The following is a 13,900-nucleotide window of genomic DNA, read 5'->3' as shown; positions in this document are numbered from 1 at the left end:
ACGCTCGATTTAAGTAACTTATTCTCATTTCAAAATCTGCTCACTCTAGCTTTACTTTCAACATACATAAACGAATAACTTGGAAACAAAAACTACTGTCATGTAAGATGGATATCGTCGATCCAACTAGTATAATCACTCTCTGCAGAAATTTGCGAAATGTTGCATGACAAGATGAAGCTTATTAACTAGGAAGAAGGCATACAATAACACTTCACACCATCACACAACGATAACCACGATAACTGTAATAAAAATGTGCTTGTTCCATGAAAAAACTCCGCCAGCAAGATGGAAAGATTCGCCTTTGGTACTCATTTATAAGTACATGAACTCGTTTTTAACTTGATGGGTTTGGTATTATGAGAGCCGACTTCCATGGTGCAAGATACATGCCTTCGGTGCTTTGATCTCACCAGCTTCCCCACCACATTCCCTCGCGACCGGACTTCAAACACCAGCATCATGGGAACTCCTCCGTTGTTATCAGCTACCGCTAAGCTTGCCCCAGCCCCGTATAAAGGAACCTTGATCCCTTGGAGGTTCACGGTCACAGTCCGGTAGCTCTTTCTCGGTTGATAGTATTTCTTCAACTGCATTGAATTTGCTACCAATAAGCACAAGGTGAAGAAAGTAGAGCAGCTTCTCAAATCACACCCTGAATGTATGAATTCTTACCTGACCAGTTGCGACTGCAATCTCTGAATACATTAGTTTAACCGGCGTGGCGCTGACATGGATACCGAAGAAGGTAGCGGGGTTGTACACTGTCATCCTCACTGAACAGTTCATTGTCAGCATCTTTGTAGGCACGCCAGTCATGTCCGATCCTTCACCGAAATAAAAGTTATGCACAACCAAGCTCTGTAGGAAAAGGGTTTTGAAAACACTTCAGTTAAAGGTCATTTGAAACATAAATAGTTACCAATAGAAAGTAAAATCAGCAAAAAAAAAAAAAAAAAAGAAAGTGATTTATATACGTCATTTTTCTTCTCATGCCCATTCGTCTTTGATTTTAGTCATTGAATTAAATAAATCAAGACACATAAATAAACAGCGGTGTGACAAAAAGGATTGTTCGGAAATCATTTTCTAATAAAATCTTTGGCTATGTAAACCAATCGTATTTTCCATTGAATGTATATATCTCTCATCTTTGGCTATGAAAGAGATAGACACGAGAGAATATATCACGGGAAAAATTACCCAACAAAGAGAGTTTACTAAATTAGGATTAGAAAACTAATCACACATTCGCAAAAGATTACTTTACTCAAAAATCAGTAAAATAATCCAAAATGCATCACCAAACCCCCCAAACAATAAAGAATTAGAAAAGCCAAAATTCAAATTTGCCGAACTTTAATTAACCAACGTACCTTAACATCAAGCCTTGCTCTGTACGGCCTGCTAGCCCCCCAAAGAATCAAGCAAAAAACAGAGAAAATCACAACAAATCCGAACAGAGCAACACAAATCTGGCATCTCCTGGAAACTCCTTTGTTCCCATAAAGCCCTCCGTAGTCGCCTTCCTCCTCGATCACATTGCACTCTGGCCACCCCTTCTCGTTGCGCTTCCGGCCCCCCTTCTGGCCGGAATTGGAGGACCGAAAAGTACCCGAGACCCGGCTGGCAGAGGAGGCCCGGGAGTGGCGGCTGTAGGAGGGGTGCGAGGGGGATTCCATGGGGCTGCTGGCTTGCATTGTGGAGGATTTATCACCATCGTTGGAGTCCCTGGAGGGGCTTTGAACGTAGTACAGCGGGCGCTTGGGTGATCTGGGTGATGATGGGGATAGGCTTGTCATGTCTGAGTCGGATTTCGCGTGCATCATAATTACTGTAGGGGTGCAGTATTTAATGTGTGAAGATACTAATTTTGCTTAGAACGCAGTTGGAAATTTTGAAGCTATGTTGGTAATTTGATTTGGGTTTTGTGGGGATTGCTTGGATTTTGATTAAACAGAGGAAAATCCCAGAATTGGTGAAAGATGATGAAACTGATCAGACCCAGTCGGGGATTTTGAAGCTTTTTTGGAAATTTGAATTGGATTTTGTGAATTGATTAAATGAGAACAGAGGAAAAAATGCCAAAATTGGAAAGAGGATGAAGAGCAGCTGAGCAAATGGAACAGAAAATTTCAGTCTGTGAGCTCGGGAACAGAGATTTTGGTATTAAACAAAAAATGCTGAATTTGATTAGACCCAGATGGACAGTTTGAAGGTCTTTTGGAAATTGGATTTGGGTTTTGAATGAAACAGAGAAAAATTACCAGAATTGGAAAGAAGACAAACAGCAAACTGATCAAATTAAACAGAAAAAATTGAATCTTTCAGCTCAGAAACTGAATTCGATTAGACCCAGATGGAAATTTCGAACTTTTTTAGGAAAATTGATCTGGGTTTTGGCGAGATTGCTCGGAAATCAACTGCGTTGGTGGCAAAACACAGAAAATGGCAGAATTAGAAGGAAGATGAAAGAGCATAAATTGAACAGAAAAGTACGTGCCTTTGGTGGTTCAGAAACTTCGGACAGTCGGTGTGTTATCCTCTCTCTCTCTCTCTCTCTCTAGAGTGGCGTTTTCGTGAATTGGCACACAGAGAAAAGCAGAGCACTGAGACAATACTGCAGAATCATCATTTTTTTTTGTTGGCCAGTCAGAGAGAGTGAGAGACAGACGGAGTTGGAGTGGAAGGAGTCAGAGGAATGTTGGCTTAGATATAGCAAGGGTTTGGATTTAGGTTGGGTGTCGGCAGTTTCTCACTCTTCCCGTTACCCGCGTTGCCCATGTGAATTTTGACGGGTTAGTAGTGTAGCTGCGTTACGTTTGGCGCGCGCGATAGCGACGTTGTCACGGTGGCGGGTACTGATTGACGCCTGATTTTGGTTTAAGATTTTTGGGTTAGATTAACACTTGTAAACGTATTCACCACTCCAAAATATACAATAGATGAGTTCAGTTTGAAACTCGTTACAATTGACTATTAACTTCGAAGGTAAAAGAACTTTCATAATACGATATGAGATTTCATCAATAATATATGTAGTTTATCTCTATATTATTGAGAAGATAAATTATCACATAATCGGTGCATCTATAGTATAATTTATTAAAAAGGTGATTCATACTCCTGAGTTTTTTTTTTTTCTTTTTTTTTTTGGTTTCATAAGAAATCCATTCATATGTAACCATGTAAGGAGGTTTTCAAATCCAGATGGAAAGAGATAGCGTCGACAACTAACACTCTGTTCTCACATTAAATCCATATATACAAGACATGCCACTTTAAAGAAAAAGCCAACTTTATTAACAATAAATTACAATGAGCAATGAAGGACAACAATTAACATGCCTACAATCTGAATCATAATGTTTATTGGGTAATACAATAAGCATACATTCTTGAGCACTTTGACCAAACACCATCTATGCTACAAGCCTTAGAAAAGTAATAATACTTTTTAATTTGATCCATTTGGTTGTTGTGAATTTTATTCAAGTGTAAAATATTTTTTCCCTTTTTTCCATTAATCATCCAATTTTATCTTAAAAAAGTAATAATACTTTGAATTCCTCTTATTCAGTATATTAACACAATATAAATAATATAGTCATTAGTTCGATATTGCATTAAACACTACACTAATTTAATCAATACTATTTGGTGGCTATTTATCCTATCCGACTGAAATAATTAGTACTGACTATAGTCCGAGCTTGGAGGCCTAAGCATACATTCGTGAGCACTTTGAACCAACACCATCTATGCTCCAAGCCTTAGAACAATAGCATAACCAGCTATAAACTGACGAGTGATTCATATGGGGGAGCTCAACAAGTGATTTCACACGGCCGGAGAGCCTCGATCATCATGAGACTAATTCAACAACGGTTCACCGATTATCCATACCATCACCTGCGAGAAAATAATCCAAAAAGCCAAGACCACAAATAACACTTACATAAAATTATAAACGAACACTAGATATAGAGAAGATTGCTGTTGAAGCGGCATATGCTTAGAGAATTTATGGACTCAGACAACTGATGCAATATCACAGTGGTCGGCAAGGCCAATGAGGCCATTACGACGAGAGACCAAAATACAAATCATCACAGTCCAGTCAGATTCGTATGACGAATCCGTGTTGCCGTAGGTAGTATGAGATAGTTGACAAACAAAATAACAAATCAAGGTATATATTGTAGGGGGTTTTATAAAATGAAATTTTAACGAAACATTCCTAGTACTATTTATTTTTAACGTTAAAGACATTTTTCTTCTAAAAAAATCATTCCTGAACGGTGCAAAATCAATAATTCAACAAGATCATGCACCGCCCAAAACCCGCTGCAGCAATCCCGAACGTAATTCATCACAGAACATCTGCATTATCTACCACATTCGTCAAACAATGCAAAAACAAAAGGGAAATTTTTTATTGGCAGTAAAAAGCACAATTTGGACACAAAAAACCAAGTTTACAACACAAAATTTGAGAAAGAAACTGAAGGGTCGTCAGATAGGAGCGAAAGACATGAAAATTACTTAATCACAGAGATTCAGTTGAACTATGCGTCAAATCATCACACGACCCTATTACTTATAATCGATAAGATAATCTACGCTAAATTCATCAAAAGTATGTTACTATTTTAAGAAAAGAGATCGGCCTCAGAAGGAAGGCAGTAGGTGTGTATGTAATCACAGATTATCATAGATTACACGAAAACCGTACTATCGTCATTGGCAGCTGAGCTCAAATCCTAAATCATGTTCATTTTTTTGTGAAACAATTTGGTGGGTATCTTCAGAAATCCAAACCCAGAAAAATTCAAAAAATAAAAATAAAAAGAGTCAAAATTTAATGTTCCTAAAGTTTGGAAAAAATTATTATCAGCCTCATAGAGAAGATTAGTTTGTTCCACATAGTGTAATTCAGACATATGCTTGTCTAAATATTTAATTTAATCATCGGCTGACACAAAAAAAACCCAAAAAATACAGAACTTATGCTTAGCTAAAAGCGATTAAGTACGATAAAACCCTAATTCGAAACAAATCAAGAACAAAAAGCTTTTGAATTTTGGGAAATTAGATTAAAAGAGACTCAGAATATGGGTGGTGATATAGCAGGATGGTCGGCAAGGCCTTAACGGCCGTTACGACGAACGAGACCTTATATCAATGAATCGTCATTGCCCCAAAATTTGAAATCGAAACTTGAAAAAGCGAAAACAGAGAGAGAAAAATGGCGACGAAAGAAGTTTAAAAACCCTAATTCCTGAGGAGCTCGAAACCCTAAGCCGCCGAGTGGAGATTCTTGGTGTTTTAGAGCGGAAGAATTCGCAGATTTATAAAGGCTTTCGGGGCTAGGGTTTTGCGTTTCGGGTTTTAGGGCCTTCGGAATGGGGTTAATTATACAGTACAATTGAGTGTATGGTTATAGAGTGCGCCCTTCACAATGGCGTTGAAGTTGGGCTACAACAACAACTGATCCACATAAGGCCGGCCCATTATAGTGAAGGATATACCTTTTAAATGGGCCCATTTTGGCTCGAGTTTTTTAAAAGAATAATTTTAGAAAACAAACCTCATCTCTATTTTATTGGAGGAGGTGATGCGCTTACCTTAGACCATCTCTAAATTTTGGGTTAAAACCTAAAATTTTGAGCCTTAAAAATTTATGTTTTATCCCAGAAACAACTTTTTTGCTCCAACCCTTAAAACCTAAATTTTTAACCCCAAATTATTAAAGAATGAATATAAAACAAAAACATTAACTAAATTAAATGTAGACCGTTGGAACGGTCATTTGAATGTGAGATGTTGATCACAAAAAAAGCCGTTGGGCCCAACTTTATTGCCGACAAGTGGCCAACACAACCCACATGGATGGGGTCGCCACCTTGCAGGCGCTAAAGAGTTGGGAGAGTATGACGCGTCAGTTGGGGAAGTGATCTCTAATTGCTGGTTTCCAACTCGCACAAGTGGGGCAACCCACTAACTTTGGCCTAAATCTTGGTCGAAATTTGGCTCTTTTTTTAGTTCTAACACTTAACTCCATTTTAGAATAAGGGTTGGAAGGAAATGGGAGAATAGAAGGGAAAATTTGAGACTTACTTCATGGGTTGGAGTTGGTCTTACAGGCTGAGATTGTGACCGCTTATGTAGGAAGCACTTTAGTTGCTTTTGTTAGAAGTGTGTTTGTGGAAAAGGAACAAAATATGCTTTCTAGATAAGCACTTCAGTGCTTCCTTTTCCAGAAAGCGTTTCTATGACAAAATATGAAAACTCAAAATCAAAACAAGGCTATAATACAGAAAGCGTTTCTACGACAAAATATGAAAACTCAACATCAAAACAAAGGTATAATACGCCTGTATTATCACTTCATCCATCTAGCTATATTTCAAGCAAACACTAGAAATTCTACATTCTAACATCACAACGATGTTACGAATTTGACCGCTAAAAACCGATGTTACAAATGTCACCAGAATCTGACACTCGATAATCTAATCCTAAATCCTGCATAAGCAGCACGTTGATTGCATGGCCAGTCTGATGACATTGCAGAACCAAATAAGGTAATCAAATTAAAGAGCAAGTTAGCTACATCTAACGCCTTCCCTCAGCTTCAACTGGCATGATCCGTGGATCGAGCGTTGACAGGATCTGGGGCATTGACATGCCTCCAGACACAACAATTTCTGCATTCAAAGGATAAACTGATAAGATACCGCATCGTGATAAATACAACTCTATGAAGATAAAAGTTCTCTAGTTTAATCTTTCATTTTCAGGTTTGGTACGTGGTAGGAAAATTCAAGCTAAGGGCTCAAGTCCATTCATCCCTGCCGTTCTATTTCTAGTTGAAGTAGAATACAAAAGCTTACTCACCAATTCCCTCCCGTACAGATAAATTTGGTCTGATAACATCCTTGGTGTTGACTAGGAACACATCACCAATGTAAAGATGGTTCGTGGGAACATAAACACAGCACAACTCTTCATCTCCAGAATAGCTCTGCAAAATAATTTTGGGGACAAGGAGAAATAAAGTCACCATTACTACAGTCTGAAAAACCAATTATATTTTAAAGCACAAGCTGCACAGCATCATTTCATCTGCTGTGTCCTCGTTTTTCACAATAAAAAGTTACTAGCATACCTGAAGGACAACGGATGAAGTGATGAACCCGAATGCATATTCACCAATACGTGGATGCCTTATTATGGCCACTTCCTTGAAAGCTTGTGTATTTTGATCTAAAAATTATAAAGAGCTAAGGATTAAAGATTTGCCCATCTAATTCATTCATTCCAACCAAGGGAACTGAAATTTCTATAGAGCTCACCTGGGGATATAGCAGAACTAATCTGCTTGGAGGCATTATAGATATGACGAACAAACGGCATTCTTTTGATAAACCACTCTCCAAGGCCGAGGACAGATGCACCCAACCATGATGACATGAACACCCCAACGAGAAATATGAATGTAATAGAAGTTACAAATCCAAGACCTAACATGTATATGAAGTTGAAAGGTCAGTTATACATTGTAAGACCAAAACAAAAATGAATCACTGAAAGCGTATGTTTTGACTGTAAACAAGTCAATACATAATAAATGGGCGGTATCTTTACTGAAGTTGAATTATCGCACCAAAATTATTGTCTCTATGATTAGATAAAGAGAAAAAATGGACTAGATACTTAGCACAAGCTCAGCAACGTCAAACCCCAGACCATAACTAATGCAAGTTAGAATGTACCAATCAAAATAATGGATTTAAGGATGCATTTCAGAACACTACATACCAAAAATGTCGATTCCAAGTTGAGCGTAGATTGGAGAGAAGAAACCATCCACAAAGTGAATAAACCACCACGTGATATAGAAAGTGATCGCTATTGGAAATAGGATCACACTGCAAAAGAGCAAAGTGTGAGCAGCTAATATGATATATATGAGCAAAAAGCAAGAAAGAGAACAAAGCTTTGATATCATTAGCTACTACATAATGGATGCATCAAAAAAAAAATCCACAAACATATGACATTAGCGTAATTATATGAAATGGGCTCAGTCTAAAACTTGTAATAAGCTAAGTTGTACATTTCTTGAATTCATCTGGCAAGAAGCTAGTTCTCTGTCTTAGCTAACTTGTAATATACTTCTACTCAGAAAGATAGAAAAACAGATTATAAATGCATGCCAACAATCTAAGTTTAAGTTCCTATCACTACTAAAGCATTCCATCTTTCAACTCTAAATCTTAAGAATAATCAGAAATCCACCAACTTTAAAGATATTTGACCCTCCCCACAACATAGAATTGATGGTTTACACACACAGTATCAAACAGAAAATAGTATTGCATATGAACATGATTTGAACGAAAAAGGAGCCTGAAGAAAGAAATGCCCACCATCCTGTCATGAACTTTTTTGATGCCCAACTTCTTACAACTTTGGAAAACGTCTGCACAGAGACAAAAAGAGATCAGAATGACAGTTATGAAGATTAAGAAAAAGGAGCACAAACGCTCGAAGCATCATAAAACTTATGCCCCAACTTAGGCCACCAAAAAGTAACAAACTTTGACACACTGTAACCGTTTCTTGATAAATTACTGCTGACTTACGAGACAAATTTTTATGTGCGTATCAGTAGTATAATGCAGCAGCAACACCCTTAAACTGACTAAAAGTAAAACGCAACGATGTCACCAGATTTCTTGTCGAAATGCCTATATATACGCGAATCAATTGTTTGATCTTCTTATCACATTACTCGGAAGCTCGAGCAGCGAAATAGAGCTACACTCACACCCAAATTTCAAACCGTGAACATAAATTAATACCGAAAATCCATGTTAGCACATTACAAGTCCAAATGAACTGATGAATATTTGAAAAACAAAACAAGACCCGAATCTGAGTTTGCTCCTCCATTAGCCTCGGTAAACAGTAAGTCAAACACAAAATTAGAAACTTAATAGCAAAAATCAACCCATAAATCCCAATTAACACAAATACACTAACTTCAATTCGCAACCTATGCAAAAAATTACAGCCCCTTCCACGAATTTTCCTCCATTTTCTCAGCAACCAAACACAACATAACACACAAAGCAATGAAATTTGAAACAGAAATCGAGACTCACCTCGCGGCCGGTGTGGTGGGAGGAGGAGGAAGACGAGGAGGGTTTCGACGATGCATCTTCGTCGCCGGAGTCCGCCACCGGAATGAGAAGCTCACGATCTCGCGGTTCCCTGTCTCTGCTCGCCATTACGATCGAAGACGACGACTTCTCATCGCCCATCACCAGCAGACCCCCAAATTGATATCCGACGCCGTTTCAACGCGGCAACGCGGGGGCTTTTTTGCCAGTGAAATTCCAGAAGAACGACGGACTTTGATTAGAGAGAAGCTCTCCTGATCCTCGTTTTGCTTCCTTTGTAAATTTGGCATTTCAAATATTCGGTTTTTATTTAGGGAACTTTTAAGGAAAAGTTTCCGGACCGTTCATCTTAACAAAAAAAATTATACTTTTACATTAAAAATCAATCTTAATACTATTCATTTTATCTTTTATTTTATTTTTATAGTTAAAACTCAAAGTTTTCAAACCATTTTCATTAATTTTTTTTATTTAATCTAAATTACATATTAATAATAAAACACTAATTGTTAATTAAAATTATATGAAATTACATGTTTAATTCTTTAATTAAAACTGAACACGAATAAAAGATGTGGACAAAAACGTAATTCACACATGAAAATTTTGTTGTTTTTTATTAAAAAAAAACCTTACTTACATGTGATTCTAAGGGTTCATTTGGATATACTTTTAAAATGAATGAAAACGCTTTTAAAGAAAATATTTTTGAGTTTCAAAAGCACTTGAAGTGCTTTCTGCAAGAAACACCAGTTATGTGCTTCTTCTAGGAAGCACTTTAAGTGCTTTTCCAGGATTTTCTTACATTTTTACAAACGATTGGTTTCAAAAATATTTTCACCAAAAGCGCTTTCAGTCATTTCAAAAACACATCCAAACAAGTCTTAATATATCTCTAAATAAAAACTAAAAAACTAAAAAAAAATAAAAAATTAGAGCTCACTCCCACTCCCACATTCTCACTCTCTCTTCTTCTCTCCTTCTACTTCAAAAGCAAAAATAAAAAAATTTCGCACACTTTGTGTGAGGCCATATGCTAGTTAATTATTATTTTAATTAGGTGAGGATTACTAAGGAATTGAAAAAATTTAGGGTAACGGTCTTTAAATATTAACCTAAAAAATATGTGATCATTGGTTCTTTAATTCATTAAATCATGTAGTTATGGTCATTTTCACCAATTTCGTCATAACTTCTATTAAAATAAGTCACGTTGGAAGAACTAGTACTACATTGACGTTAAAATTTAAGGATCATTGCTCCAATTAGATTAAAATTAAAGGACGTTAAAGTTAATGAACTATTGCTACAATTTTTACATCTGGTACTTTCATAATTACTCTTTGATTCAATCCCTAATACGCGACATGTGACTTATTTGAACAAAAATTCTAAAGTAATTGACGAAAATGACATTTTTTTCAATTATTTAGAAATATAATTATAATATTGTGGGGATTAATATATTACGCGCATCTAAAGACTTCAAGGAAATGTTGTGTTTTGTTTACCGCTAATTAAAAAAATGGGAGGATAAATTAATGTTTAATCTCTCTTTGTTTCTGAATTTATACTGTGTGTTGATGTTCGATGAGATGTCTCTTCCAATGATAGGATGCCATGTTTGATGAGATGTCTCTTCCAATGATAGGATGCCAGCAATTTTGGCCTGCAATTTGGTGTTCTTCTGTGGCAATGCAATATTTAGATAAGAGAGTGTTGAATCTCTACTATTTATACATACCCACTTCTTAATTAGGAGTGTAATTTGGATGATCATTTAAATTATTCAACCCAAGTATTGGATTCCTAAAAGCTGGATTGGGATGAGCAAAGCTGGGCTTAAACTAAAAAATGATAAGGATGTCTTTTAAATGAGATGTCAAATATATAGTAACATAATTAACGTTAATAAAATACAATTGAATGAATTCGGATTCTCTACAAAGTTAGTAGTTCAGGGCTGACGGACTACGTAATCTAGACTGTTTAAGAGAGGGAGAGAGATATTCTGACCCTTGATTTTTGTGAGGTGAGCTAGTAAGATCGACTAAGGTGGGTTGTAAGATTTGAAATGATTGGTTCAGATTACTCAATCCGCCAGCTTCGGATTGTGAGATTCGAAAAGGATTTCGTTTCCAATTGAATTTGACTTTAACTTAAATGTTTTAATCATGTGAAATAGTGGCTTTACTATGTGCTGTCAATTTTGACATTGTCTTATATTATTGCTTTTTAAACCACCATGCCCACCTATTTCTACAATTAAAGTTAAAAGTGGAGCTCAACGTATATACATAAATAACTTTTACATATCATCTTATTGGAGATTGCATTAGTACATGAACAAAGGGAAGCAAAAATAAATGAACTTAAGTAGGTTTTTGTTAAAGGGAAGGAAAGACATAAAATGACTTGGGATATGGACTTGGTCATCTTCTTTTCTTATGATTGCAACATTTTTGAAAGTTGAAGTTCGAGGAGCTTCATTGACTGCTTGCTTGCACTGGCCTCTAGTTGCATATACCTTTCTTCCTAACAATACCGAAAGAGGAGCTCCAAGTTCTCATCCCCGCTTCCTCGTTTCTGAGTTTGAATTCCCATCCTCGTCAATTTGAAATGAAAAAAAAGATAAAAAAAAAAAAAAAAGCGTGTATAGAAATGAGGCCGAAAATAAAAGGCCAGAAAAGAGAAAGCCTAGAAAGGATAGGATTTTGGACATGAAAATGCACCCTTGGCCCAATGAAGGTTTCAAATCAGAGATGAAAGCTACAGTATGGTACGTTTTGTCGGAAGTATTGGTAGGTTTGCTCTATAGTTAGGTATGTTTATTCGAATTTATTATTTTAATAGGAAAATTTTGAAATAGGTTCAATTTTATAGATTAGCTTTTGAAATATGTTCAATTTTTAGTGATTTTTTACTTTTAAAATAGATCCAATTTTTAGTTACTTTGGACCCATTTCAAAAAACTCCTTAATAATATGTTTGTTGAAAGTTATTGGATATATACTTAGAACATCTTCAAAAAAAGTGTTAAGTTTATACATCAAAATGATATTTGATGGCTTATGTGATGTGACATTCCATTTCGAGTTTATTGTATTATATTCTCAGTAATAGTAAAATTATCAAAATACCCCTGATATATTACTTAGGCCTTTCATGTGGACCTTAATTTTTCTTTCACTTTTTCAGTCTTATTTTATTATTTTCGAATAGTATTTATTTTTACAAACAAATGGCCTTATAACAAATTAGGTTTAAAACTTAGTAAAAATATCTAAGGCAAATCTTAAACTTATAAATTTCCCTCCTGCAGCACGCACCTTTGCTGGAACATTATCGAGTGTCTGGGTCGGTCTTCGTACAATGAGAAGACATGCTTTTGTTGTTGGTGGAAATTGAAGTGAAATGCAACCCATTTTTCCAACCCTATATGACACCATCATTTCCCGCTCTCTCTCTCTCTCTCTACCCGATAAACACCATCAGACATCACTCATTTACATTTTGATTAAAATATATTTTCTTTCTCTCTCTCTCTCTCTCTGCCGACTGAACCCTTCCCCCTCATTTCTGCAACTTCTCTCTCTCTCTTTAAGCTCTCGACACTCTCATTCTCTTTCTACAGCTCCGAGAGCTCTCATCCTTCCTCTTCTTCGAAACCGAAGCAAATCAAACTAAACATACTCTGAAATCTTAATCCCCTGGATGAGAGGAACTCGAATATATCCTTGCAGGCATCATCAGAGCACCATTTGGGTGATCCACCATTGAAGCCGAGAGCTTCAAGCTTCCATTGCTCAAACCCAGGTGAGGTTATTGCCCTACTTCAATTGTTTGAGTTATTCTCTGGTTTTTTATGTGTTTCGAGTTGAAACCCGTGGGTTTAGTCTCCGCCATTTGTCTGTGAGTGTATCGTCAGCCTCGGCGACGAACTCCGGCGAGAGCCGTTGAGTTCGAAGCCTGCTGGGGTCTCTCTCACGGTGATTCTAAACCCGTAGGTGTTGGTGATGAATTCGAAGTGATTCGTGACCTTATGGCAGACCCTAACGTACGTATGCATTCCATTTTCTATTTTTCCAGAAACTGTCGAGTGTGTTCGAAGGAAATCTGTCGAATCCGAAGTGGATTCGACTCGAGTTCGTCTGTGTTGATGCTCTGATGAATTACCTCAATTTCTGGTGAAGTTCTAGTACAAAGTCTTTCGGAACCGAGGTGTTTCACCTCTGTTCATCCTCTGCAATTAGTTCCAAAAAACTGGTGAACCTTCGCCTGAGCAATTCCGATGAAATTCATGACAAACCTCCCCCAATTCATCTTAATCATTCCTTAGGTAATTTTATAAACCCTTTTTAGATGATTTTAACTGAGACCGGAATGAAAGTCCTTATGAAAATAGTTGAACCGAAGCTCTGTAATTTTCTGGGAAAATTATGCAGATTCCAGTGAACTCCGGTGATCGTGAAATCTAACGACCGCCGTTAAATTTAACGGAATCTTTGACGGAAAATGTATATTTCGTTAATCACGTTGGGTGTTAGAAATTATACAATGTTAGAATATGCTTGTTTGGTGGGAAATTTTAGAAAGGGTAAATTACATTTTCATACATTAGATTTGGAATTTATTTCAATTCTTTACAACATTTTCAAAACATTTCCTTTTCATATCTTAAGTACTATTTTATTTCAAAATAATAC

At 36.6% G+C, this 13,900-nt stretch overlaps 2 protein-coding genes and 4 non-coding genes across 6 annotated transcripts; all 6 read right to left on the bottom strand.

Annotated features, from left to right (window-relative positions):
- Positions 1 to 4: 4 nt before the first annotated feature.
- On the bottom strand, positions 5 to 2,776 carry LOC137746870 (uncharacterized). The gene is made up of 3 exons (XM_068486887.1): positions 1,380 to 2,776; positions 679 to 864; positions 5 to 593 (listed from the first exon to the last, which is right to left on the bottom strand). Exons 1-3 carry the CDS (start codon positions 1,830 to 1,832, stop codon positions 315 to 317), a joined length of 918 nt encoding a protein of 305 aa, XP_068342988.1. The 5' UTR covers positions 1,833 to 2,776; the 3' UTR covers positions 5 to 314.
- Positions 2,777 to 4,031: 1,255 nt separating this feature from the next.
- On the bottom strand, positions 4,032 to 4,121 carry LOC137749113 (small nucleolar RNA Z43). Its single transcript, XR_011070182.1, has one exon. It is a non-coding gene; the product is annotated as a small nucleolar RNA Z43 (small nucleolar RNA).
- A 389-nt stretch (positions 4,122 to 4,510) lies between these two features.
- LOC137749109 (small nucleolar RNA snR60/Z15/Z230/Z193/J17) lies at positions 4,511 to 4,599 on the bottom strand. Its single transcript, XR_011070179.1, has one exon. It is a non-coding gene; the product is annotated as a small nucleolar RNA snR60/Z15/Z230/Z193/J17 (small nucleolar RNA).
- A 71-nt stretch (positions 4,600 to 4,670) lies between these two features.
- On the bottom strand, positions 4,671 to 4,752 carry LOC137749114 (small nucleolar RNA U83). Its single transcript, XR_011070183.1, has one exon. It is a non-coding gene; the product is annotated as a small nucleolar RNA U83 (small nucleolar RNA).
- Positions 4,753 to 5,106: 354 nt separating this feature from the next.
- LOC137749112 (small nucleolar RNA Z43) lies at positions 5,107 to 5,204 on the bottom strand. The gene has a single exon (XR_011070181.1). It is a non-coding gene; the product is annotated as a small nucleolar RNA Z43 (small nucleolar RNA).
- Positions 5,205 to 6,315: 1,111 nt separating this feature from the next.
- On the bottom strand, positions 6,316 to 9,483 carry LOC137746871 (protein LIKE COV 1-like). The gene is made up of 7 exons (XM_068486889.1): positions 9,177 to 9,483; positions 8,439 to 8,491; positions 7,828 to 7,937; positions 7,362 to 7,529; positions 7,175 to 7,272; positions 6,904 to 7,030; positions 6,316 to 6,713 (listed from the first exon to the last, which is right to left on the bottom strand). The coding sequence occupies exons 1-7, from the start codon at positions 9,333 to 9,335 to the stop codon at positions 6,622 to 6,624; spliced, it is 807 nt and encodes a 268-aa protein (XP_068342990.1). The 5' UTR covers positions 9,336 to 9,483; the 3' UTR covers positions 6,316 to 6,621.
- Positions 9,484 to 13,900: the final 4,417 nt, after the last annotated feature.

This window comes from Pyrus communis, chromosome 10 (assembly GCF_963583255.1).
Source record: "Pyrus communis chromosome 10, drPyrComm1.1, whole genome shotgun sequence".
In the NCBI taxonomy this organism is placed as follows: domain Eukaryota; kingdom Viridiplantae; phylum Streptophyta; class Magnoliopsida; order Rosales; family Rosaceae; genus Pyrus; species Pyrus communis.
This window is presented reverse-complemented; position numbering and strand designations above follow the sequence as displayed.